Raw genomic sequence first — 11,813 nt, 5'->3', positions numbered from 1 at the left:
AGCTCTGAGGCTCCTCCCATTATGCATAATGAGGTTAGAGCACACCACATATATATATATATAAACAATAATGTTCAATGCTTATATTGATTAAATCAAGCTTTTGAATCACCCAACTGTGTTTATATTTCCTTCCAGCATCATTTATAATATCTAAGTATTGTTACATGTCTTTGTCCCTCCGACGCTCGTCGTGTGTGATGTAAATCTGTGCAAGTGTGAAGGCATCTTTCAGCCCCTCTCTCATTCTGGAGCACAGGACTTCATGTCATTGTAATTCATGTTGCCTAGCAACATGGGAGTCGTCATAGAGGCCCAACAATAAAGAGATGACATGTACAGTGATGTGCCTCCGCCATCTTTCCCCGCTCATCTGTGCTCGGAGGGATCAGAATTAGAAACCCCATTAAAAGCCTCTCCGGGTGACATCTTATCACAGCGTGCCGTCAGCGTGCTTCAAGCACTCACATACGCATTATCTATCTTAAATCGAGGCTCTCGTCGACTCCCGTGGCGACCGTCACACGTTTAACAAAAACATGTGAACAGGTGAATAAATACGTTCAGTTTGGCACAAATAAAGGAGACGCACAGAGAGTCACGGTTCAAAAAGGATCACATTTAATAAACGAGCCATCCTAAGAGTCTCTTACTCAAGACAGTGAGGTGTCACAACAGCAATAAACAAAGTCTTCAGTTCAAAACGAAACACGTTTCTACCCATGCAACAGAAAGGTGGTCTACGGGAATAGTTTGGTCTTTTTTTTTTGTTTGTTTTTTGACTCAAACCCTTTTCTTCTACGCTTCCACAGAAGAAAGGCAATCGAGTTTAGAACGACATGAGGGTGAGTAAGTGATGACAGGATGTTCATTTTTGGGTCACCCATTCGGCTTGGACGGGGTCCTGATATGACTGGAATGGAGTCTCTGTGTTTGGGTGAGGTGAGGTTCAGTCCAAGACCTAGAGACGAGACACTTGTCCTTGACGTCTCTCCGGCGGGACGAGTTGCACCTGATGCCGCCGGTGCTAAACGGCATCTGTGACACGGTGAGTCCTGAGGGGGAGGGGCAGAAAGTGAGACGGGGGCTTTACAGTCCCTGATTGCGCTATTATCAGACCTTGGGGTAGATTGTGGGGTTATGACCTGCAGACGGGTTGAGTTATTGTTCGGTTTCATCATGTGGTTTTGTGGAGCGCGTTTCAGAAGAACCAGCGGAAGGTGTCGGCAGCTCCTGCTGATGGCGCTCTCTGCAGGGAAGAAAGGAGGAATTTTGTCGTTAAGCTCAATATAATGCAATGGACCACCCACGCTGGTGATAACAGATTTGATTTTGTTCTACATGTGCAACACCGTCACAATCACATTTATGTAAACTACTAATATTGAGTGAAAAAGCGACAAGACGTCTGCATATTTTTATGTCTCCTATGTCCACAAGGGGGCGCTATGAACACATACAAACCAAACAGAGTGTGGGGGGATCTCGTAACACGCTTTTCCAAATTGAGCTACTTTTTTATCACCCCTGGAGTCGTGAGTTTGAATTCAGGGTGTGGTGAGTGACTCCAGCCAGGTCTCCTAAGCAACCAAATTGGCCCGGTTGCTAGGGAGGGTAGAGTCACATGGGGTAACCAAATTGGGCCGGTTGCTAGGGAGGGTAGAGTCACATGGGGTAACCAAATTGGCCCGGTTGCTAAGGAGGGTAGAGTCACATGGGGTAACCAAATTGACCCGGTTGCTAGGGAGGGTAGAGTCACATGGGGTAACCAAATTGGCCCGGTTGTTAGGGAGGGATGAGTCACATGGGGTAACCAAATTGACCCGGTTGCTAGTGAGGGTAGAGTCACATGGGGTAACCAAATTGGCCCGGTTGCTAGGGAGGGATGAGTCACATGGGGTAACCAAATTGGCCCGGTTGCTAGGGAAGGTGGAGTCACATGGGGTAACCAAATTGGGCCGGTTGCTACAGAGGGTAGAGTCACATGGGGTAACCAAATTGGCCTGGTTGCTAGGGAGGGATGAGTCACATGGGGTTACCAAATTGGCCCGGTTGCTAGGGAGGGTAGAGTCACATGGGGTAACCAAATTGGCCCGGTTGCTAGGGAAGGTGGACTCACATGGGGTAACCAAATTGGGACGGTTGCTAGGGAGGGTAGAGTCACATGGGGTAACCAAATTGACCCGGTTGCTAGGGAGGGTAGAGTCACATGGGGTAACCAAATTGGCCCGGTTGCTAGGGAGGGATGAGTCACATGGGGTAACCAAATTGGCCCGGTTGCTAGGGAAGGTGGAGTCACATGGGGTAACCAAATTGGGCCGGTTGCTAGGGAGGGTAGAGTCACATGGGGTAACCAAATTGGCCCGGTTGCTAGGGAGGGTAGAGTCACATGGGGTAACCAAATTGACCCGGTTGCTAGGGAGGGTACAGTCACATGGGGTAACCAAATTGACCCGGTTGCTAGGGAGGGTAGAGTCACATGGGGTAACCAAATTGTCCCGGTTGCTAGGGAGGGTGGAGTCACATGGGGTAACCAAATTGGTCCGGTTGCTAGGGAGGGTAGAGTCACATGGGGTAACCTCCTCGTGGTGGTGATTAGTGGTTCTCTCAATGGGGCGTGTGGTGAGTTGTGTGTGGATCGTGGAGAGTAGCATGAGCCTCCACATGCTGTGAGTCTCCGTGGTGTCATGCACAACGAGTCACGTGATCAGATGCGCCGATTGACGGTCTCAGAAGCGGATGCAACTGAAACTTGTCCTCCATCACCCGGATTGAGGCGAGTCACTACACCACCATGAGGACCTACTAAGTAGCGGGAATTGGGAATCCAAATTGGGAGAAAGGGGATCAAAAAACATTAACGCACGTCAAAACAAATGTTCTAAAACGCTTAATTGTCTTGTTGGCGAGAGTTGCAACAGAATTGCATCCGAATTCACGGATTTTAATTTGACAGCCTAAGACACGTTTAAACCGTTAACTCACTCTCTGATGTACACTGCACACAAAAAAGGCAACGGGTTTCTCAAATCAGTATTTCTAATCTTTTTGGCTAGCTTTACGCAACATAAGCTAATCCTACAATGAGCACTTCTAAGAAAGAACTAGTCACTGGATTCAACAAGATTTATGGCATCAAATCTTTGGTAATTTCAGAGTTTTGTTTGAAGCACTTAGTAGCGAGATATCCACAAGTAGAGCTGGAAACTCCTACATACTCGTTGATTGACGTCCATAAAATAGTCCGTATACATTCTTTTGGGCGAACTTAAATTTTGACCACTAGAGGCAAGGGACTACATTGTTTAGGTCAAGCCTTCACTCTTTTGAACACGAGCCCATATGGACACCTTTGACACATACTCAACTGCTTTGTTTTAGCAATAATGTTTTAACAACGTTAACACCGCAAATTTCATCATCAGCACAGTATGCGCGGACTGTCCATGCACAAAAACTAACTATACTTAGACCTTCAGACTTTCAAAGTATACTGTTTTCACTGTGAGCCCATATGGACGTACGACCGCTTTGTGATACTCTTTTAATGGCAGGCGCATGCGCCAGCGATAAGCAAAGATGCGTCTAGAAGATCTGGGTTGCACGTGGACAATCCGTGCGTACTTCGCTAATGACGGAATTTGCGTCATGCACACTGTGTACGACACGTACCAACAAATTTGCCTCATGCGCACTGTGTACGACACTACCAACAAATTTGCGTCATGCGCACTGTGTACGACACCTACCAACAAATTTGCGTCATGCGCACTGTGTATGACACTACCAACAAATTTGCGTCATGCGCACTGTGTACGACACATACCAACAAATTTGCGTCATGCGCACTGTGTACGACACTACCAACAAATTTGCGTCATGCGCACTGTGTACGACATGTACCAACAAATTTGCGTCATGCGCACTGTGTACGACACGTACCAACAAATTTGCGTCATGCGCACTGTGTACAACACTACCAACAAATTTGCGTCATGCGCACTGTGTACGACACGTACCAACAAATTTGCGTCATGCGCACTGTGTACGACACGTACCAACAAATTTGCGTCATGCGCACTGTGTACGACACTACCAACAAATTTGCGTCATGCGCACTGTGTACGACACGTACCAACAAATGTGCGTCATGCGCGCTGTGTACGACACGTACCAACAAATGTGCGTCATGCGCACTGTGTACGACAATACCAACAAATTTGCGTCATGCGCGCTGTGTACAACACGTACCAACAAATGTGCGTCATGCGCACTGTGTACGACACGTACCAACAAATTTGCGTCATGCGCAGTGTACGACACGTACCAACAAATGTGCGTCATGCGCACTGTGTACGACACTACCAACAAATTTGCGTCATGCGCACTGTGTACGACACGTACCAACAAATTTGCGTCATGCGCACTGTGTACGACACGTACCAACAAAATTGCGTCATGCGCACTGTGTAGGACACGTACCAACAAATTTGAGTCATGCGCACTGTGTACGACACGTACCAACAAAATTGCCTCATGCGCACTGTGTACGGCACGTACCAACAAATGTGCGTCATGCGCACTGTGTACGACACGTACCAACAAATTTGCGTCATGCGCACTGTGTACGGCACGTACCAACAAATGTGCGTCATGCGCACTGTGTACGACACGTACCAACAAATGTGCGTCATGCGCACTGTGTACGACACGTACCAACAAATGTGCATCATGCGCACTGTGTACGACACGTACCAACAAATGTGCGTCATGCGCACTGTGTACGACACGTACCAACAAATGTGCGTCGTGCGCACTGTGTACGACACGTACCAACAAATGTGCGTTGTGCGCACTGTGTACGACACGTACCAACAAATGTGCGTCATGCACACTGTGTACGACACGTACCAACAAATGTGCGTCATGCGCACTGTGTACGACACGTACCAACAAATGTGCGTCATGCGCACTGTGTACGACACGTACCAACAAATGTGCGTCATGCGCACTGTGTACGACACGTACCAACAAATGTGCGTCATGCGCACTGTGTACGACACGTACCAACAAATGTGCGTCATGCGCACTGTGTAGGGCACGTACCAACAAATGTGCGTCATGCGCACTGTGTAGGACACGTACCAACAAATTTGCGTCATGCGCACTGTGTACGACACGTACCAACAAAATTGCGTCATGCGCACTGTGTACGACACTACCAACAAATTTGCGTCATGCGCACTGTGTACGACACGTACCAACAAATTTGCGTCATGCGCACTGTGTACGACACGTACCAACAAATTTGCGTCATGCGCACTGTGTACGACACGTACCAACAAAATTGCGTCATGCGCACTGTGTAGGACACGTACCAACAAAATTGCGTCATGCGCACTGTGTAGGACACGTACCAACAAATTTGCGTCATGCGCACTGTGTACGACACGTACCAACAAAATTGCGTCATGCGCACTGTGTAGGACACGTACCAACAAATGTGCGTCATGCGCAGTGTACGACACGTACCAACAAATTTGCGTCATGCGCACTGTGTACGACACGTACCAACAAATTTGCGTCATGCGCACTGTGTACGACACGTACCAACAAATTTGCCTCATGCGCACTGTGTACGACACGTACCAACAAATTTGCGCCATGCGCACTGTGTACGACACGTACCAACAAATTTGCGTTAAAGAGACATATTCTACAGTTGCGCACTATGACCGCTTTGTGATACTCTTTAAGAGCAGTTAACGGCAGGTGAACAAATTTGCGTCATGCGCACTGTGTACGACACGTACCAACAAATTTGCGTCATGCGCACTGTGTACGACACGTACCAACAAATTTGCCTCATGCGCACTGTGTACGACACGTACCAACAAATTTGCGTCATGCGCACTGTGTACGACACGTACCAACACATTTGCGTCATGCGCACTGTGTACAACACGTACCAACAAATTTGCGCCATGCGCACTGTGTACGACACGTACCAACAAATTTGCGTCATGCGCACTGTGTACAACACTACCAACAAATTTGCGTCATGCGCACTGTGTACGACACGTACCAACAAATTTGCATCATGCGCACTGTGTACGACACGTACCAACAAATTTGCGCCATGCGCACTGTGTACGACACTACCAACAAATGTGCGTCATGCGCGCTGTGTACGACACGTACCAACAAATTTGCGTTAAAGAGACATATTCTACGGTTGCGCACTATGACCGCTTTGTGATACTCTTTAAGCGCAGTTAACGACAGGTGAACAAATTTGCGTCATGCGCACTGTGTTAGACACGTACCAACAAATGTGTGTCATGCGCACTGTGTACGACACGTACCAACAAATTTGCGCCATGCGCACTGTGTACGACACTACCAACAAATTTGCGTCATGCGCACTGTGTACGACACGTACCAACAAATTTGCCTCATGCGCACTGTGTACGACACGTACCAACAAATTTGCCTCATGCGCACTGTGTACGCCGCGTACCAACAAATTTGCGTAATGCGCACTGTGTACGACACGTACCAACAAATTTGCCTCATGCGCACTGTGTACGACGCGTACCAACAAATTTGCGTAATGCGCACTGTGTACGACGCGTACCAACAAATTTGCGTCATGCGCACTGTGTACGACACGTACCAACAAATTTGCCTCATGCGCACTGTGTACGACACGTACCAACAAATTTGCCTCATGCTCACTGTGTACGACACATACCAACAAATTTGCGTCATGCGCACTGTGTACGACCCGTACCAAAAAATTTGCGTCATGCGCACTGTGTACGACACGTACCAACAAATTTACGCCATGCGCACTGTGTACGACACGTACCAACAAATTTGCGTCATGCGCACTGTGTACGACACGTACCAACAAATTTGCGTCATAGAGACATATTCTACGGTTGCGCACTATGACCGCTTTGTGATACTCTTTAAGCGCAGTTAACGGCAGGCGCATGCGCCAACAATAAGCAAAATTGCGTCTAGAAGATCTGGGTTGCACGTGAACAATCTGCGCGTACTTCACTAATGACGAAATTTGCGTCATGCGCACTTTGTACGACACGTACCAACAAACTTTGCGTCACGCACACTGTGTACGACACTACAAACAAATGTGCGTCATGCGCACTGTGTACGACACGTACCAACAAATGTGCGTCGTGCGCACTGTGTACGACACGTACCAACAAATGTGCGTCATGCACACTGTGTACGACACGTACCAACAAATGTGCGTCATGCGCACTGTGTACGACACGTACCAACAAATGTGCGTCATGCGCACTGTGTACGACACGTACCAACAAATGTGCGTCATGCGCACTGTGTACGACACGTACCAACAAATGTGCGTCATGCGCACTGTGTACGACACGTACCAACAAATGTGCGTCATGCGCACTGTGTAGGGCACGTACCAACAAATGTGCGTCATGCGCACTGTGTAGGACACGTACCAACAAATTTGCGTCATGCGCACTGTGTACGACACGTACCAACAAAATTGCGTCATGCGCACTGTGTACGACACGTACCAACAAATTTGCATCATGCGCACTGTGTACGACACGTACCAACAAATTTGCGTCATGCGCACTGTGTACGACACGTACCAACAAATTTGCGTCATGCGCACTGTGTACGACACGTACCAACAAAATTGCGTCATGCGCACTGTGTAGGACACGTACCAACAAAATTGCGTCATGCGCACTGTGTAGGACACGTACCAACAAATTTGCGTCATGCGCACTGTGTACGACACGTACCAACAAAATTGCGTCATGCGCACTGTGTAGGACACGTACCAACAAATGTGCGTCATGCGCACTGTGTACGACACGTACCAACAAATTTGCGTCATGCGCACTGTGTACGACACGTACCAACAAATTTGCGTCATGCGCACTGTGTACGACACGTACCAACAAATTTGCCTCATGCGCACTGTGTACGACACGTACCAACAAATTTGCGCCATGCGCACTGTGTACGACACGTACCAACAAATTTGCGTTAAAGAGACATATTCTACAGTTGCGCACTATGACCGCTTTGTGATACTCTTTAAGAGCAGTTAACGGCAGGTGAACAAATTTGCGTCATGCGCACTGTGTACGACACTACCAACAAATTTGCGCCATGCGCACTGTGTACGACACGTACCAACAAATTTGCCTCATGCGCACTGTGTACGACGCGTACCAACAAATTTGCGTAATGCGCACTGTGTACGACGCGTACCAACAAATTTGCGTCATGCGCACTGTGTACGACACGTACCAACAAATTTGCCTCATGCGCACTGTGTACGACACGTACCAACAAATTTGCCTCATGCACACTGTGTACGACACATACCAACAAATTTGCGTCATGCGCACTGTGTACGACCCGTACCAAAAAATTTGCGTCATGCGCACTGTGTACGACACGTACCAACAAATTTACGCCATGCGCACTGTGTACGACACGTACCAACAAATTTGCGTCATGCGCACTGTGTACGACACGTACCAACAAATTTGCGTCATAGAGACATATTCTACGGTTGCGCACTATGACCGCTTTGTGATACTCTTTAAGCGCAGTTAACGGCAGGCGCATGCGCCAACAATAAGCAAAATTGCGTCTAGAAGATCTGGGTTGCACGTGAACAATCTGCGCGTACTTCACTAATGACGAAATTTGCGTCATGCGCACTTTGTACGACACGTACCAACAAACTTTGCGTCACGCACACTGTGTACGACACGTACCAACAAACTTGCGTCGTGCGCACTGTGTACGATGCGTACCAACAAACTTGCGTCGTGCGCACTGTGTACGACACGTACCAACAAACTTGCGTCATGTGCACTGTGTACGACGCGTACCAACAAATTTGCCTCATGCGCACTGTGTACGACGCGTACCTACAAATTTGCATCATGCGCACTGTGTATAACGCGTACCAACAAATTTGCATCATGCGCACTGTGTACGACGCGTACCGACAAATTTGCGTCATGCGCACTGTGTACGACACGTACCAACAAATTTGCCTCATGCGCACTGTGTACGACACGTACCGACAAATTTGCGACATGCGCACTGTGTACGAAACGTACCGACAAATTTGCGTCATGCGCACTGTGTACGACACTACCAACAAATTTGCGTCATGCGCGCTGTGTACGACACTACCAACAAATTTGCGTCATGCGCGCTGTGTACGACACTACCAACAAATTTGCGTCATGCGCGCTGTGTACGGCACGTACCAACAAATTTGCATCATGCGCACTGTGTACGACACTACCAACAAATTGGCGTCATGCGCGCTGTGTACGACACTACCAACAAATTTGCGTCATGTGCACTGTGTACGACACTACAAACAAATTTGCGTCATGCGCGCTGTGTACGACACTACCAACAAATTTGCGTCATGTGCGCTGTGTACGACACTACAAACAAATTTGCGTCATGTGCGCTGTGTACGACACTACCAACAAATTTGCGTCATGCGCGCTGTGTACGACACTACCAACAAATTTGCGTCATGCGCGCTGTGTATGACACTACCAACAAATTTGCGTCATGTGCGCTGTGTACGACACTACCAACAAATTTGCGTAATGCGCACTGTGTACGACACGTACCAACAAATTTGCGTAATGCGCACTGTGTATGACACGTACCAACAAATTTGCGTAATGCGCGCTGTGTACGACACTACCAACAAATTTGCATCCTGCGCACTGTGTACGACACGTACCAACAAATTTGCGTCGTGCGCACTGTGTACGACACGTACCAACAAATTTGCGTCGTGCGCACTGCGTACGACACGTACCAACAAATTTGCATCCTGCGCGCTGTGTACGACACGTACCAACAAATTTGCGCCATGCGCACTGCGTACGACACGTACCAACAAATTTGCGTCATAGAGACATATTCTACAGTTGCGCACTACGACTGCTTTGTGATACTCTTTTAGCGCAGTTAACGGCAGGCGCATGCGCCAACAATAAGCAAAGATGCGTCTAGAAGATCTGGGTTGCACGTGGACAATCCGCGCGTACTTCGCTAATGACGAAATTTGCGTCACGTGCACTGTGTACGACACATACCAACAAATTTGCGTTACAGAGACATATTCTACGGTTGTGCACTACGACTGCTTTGCGATACTCTTTTAGCGCAGTTAACGGCAGGTGCATGCGCCGACGATCCGCAAAGATGCATACTGTTCTGATGATGTCATTTGCATCATGCGCACTGTGCGCAACTTCGAATTTCTTCTATGCCATTTTTTTAACAAGCCACTAGTTTGTTGCATGCTGGTTTATTATTATGTTATCATTGATTTTTATATCTACCTGCCCTTAAAAATAACATGACATCTCCTTTTACATTATTAGCAAGACTAGGTCTGATGGGTTCAGCTGGGTTTTGATGATCTTATCTGATCTGAGTGAGTTGAGTTAGTGGGATGTTAATAGATGAAGCTGTTTTTGCATGATTACAGAGAACTTACAACATGTTGCCTCATCTTTCAGCACCGAGTACTGCTGGTGTGTGTGTGTGTAAGAGATAAAGTGTGTGTTTGAGTTTAAGGGCATTTTTACAGCACAAGAGGGCTTTGGGAAATGGTCAAACCTTCATTTAACACACACACACACACACACACACACACACACTCACACACACTCATTATGGCTGCCAGTGCCAAGGCTGGGCTCCAATCCAAACCCCCACCCACATCACTCCTAATTAAACAGCCCACTTTAATAGACCTCCCAAGCATATGTGTGTGTGTGTGTGTGTGTGTGTGTGTGTGTGTGTGTGTGTGTGTGTGTGTGTGTGTGTGCGCTTGTGCTTGGATGTATGTGCGCAGCCCACCTCCATTGAGCTCCCCGGTTTCTTCTTGAGTTCCTCGCACTTCCTGAACTTGCAGATCTGATGACCCGTCTTTCTGTTTCGACAGGAGCTGCACACGCCACAGTTAATGAGCCTCCTGCAGGGGGCGCACACTCCACACCGTTTACGTTTGCGCTTGGCCGCTCCGTTGCTGCTGCTACTGCTGCCGTTAGCATTTCCGTTAAGACCAGCGGGCGAGCCGGAGCAGGACGAGCCGCTGTGCTGGCAGTCCGCCGCCACGTTAGCGATCTGAAACGCGCTGTCTGACATCGTGACCCCCGATGACCCCGCTCCAGAGTGAAGTGTTGTCATGACGATGACCCCTGGTGGCAGTGACAGACCCCCCAGCGGTGGCATCCCTCCAAACGTTCCTCCATGGTCTGCCTCTCCGGTTCCGCCAGGTGGCACGGACGGGGGGCACTTCAGTCGGTTCATGCACTCCGCCCCCGTTACCGGCAAGCCGCGACATTGCTCCGCGGTCAACGGGGATAGGAAGTTGTCAGTGCCCATTGAGAGGGCGGAGTCTTGTGGAATGTGTTTGGCGGACATGTGCACATTCACTGGCTCCGCCCTTGACATGCCAGTCCGATGTGTGTGAGGTCCGTTAACCGCACTAGGCTTTCGCCCCCACAGCATTGCGTTGTCACAGGGCCAGGTTGGCATAGCCGACAGACGGGCAGAGGGAAATAGGGGCGTGGCGATGCGGGTGATTTTGGCTGTCTGGGGAAACGGGGCAGCGGCGGCGGCAGCAGCGGCAGCCGTGCTGTTCTTATAGAATGTTGCAAAAGAGCGATAGCGCTCCATCTGCGCGCTGTAGTCCAACACAGGGTTCACGCAAGAGTCGATCTGCAAGGGAAAGT

At 48.8% G+C, this 11,813-nt stretch overlaps 1 protein-coding gene across 3 annotated transcripts in view; it reads right to left on the bottom strand.

Moving 5' to 3' along the window:
* The window catches only part of LOC127618533 (CXXC-type zinc finger protein 4-like), an 85,083-nt gene that overhangs the window by 71,317 nt on the left and 1,953 nt on the right, over positions 1-11,813 (bottom strand). The window contains exons 2-4 of one of the 3 annotated variants that reach the window (XR_007967453.1): positions 10,936-11,813; positions 1,146-1,249; positions 606-1,055 (exon numbers count right to left, since the gene is read on the bottom strand). The exon at positions 10,936-11,813 is cut by the window's right edge and continues 134 nt beyond it. Coding sequence is in view for 2 of the 3 variants with exons in the window: in XM_052091037.1 (XP_051946997.1) it covers positions 1,202-1,249; positions 10,936-11,813 (926 nt within the window). In the remaining variant the exon portion in view is untranslated. Of the gene's footprint in view, positions 1-605; positions 1,250-10,935 lie in introns of those variants that run through there. The other 2 variants (XM_052091037.1, XM_052091035.1) reach the window with 2 other exon arrangements.

This window comes from Xyrauchen texanus, chromosome 25 (assembly GCF_025860055.1).
Source record: "Xyrauchen texanus isolate HMW12.3.18 chromosome 25, RBS_HiC_50CHRs, whole genome shotgun sequence".
Taxonomy (NCBI): domain Eukaryota; kingdom Metazoa; phylum Chordata; class Actinopteri; order Cypriniformes; family Catostomidae; genus Xyrauchen; species Xyrauchen texanus.
This window is presented reverse-complemented; position numbering and strand designations above follow the sequence as displayed.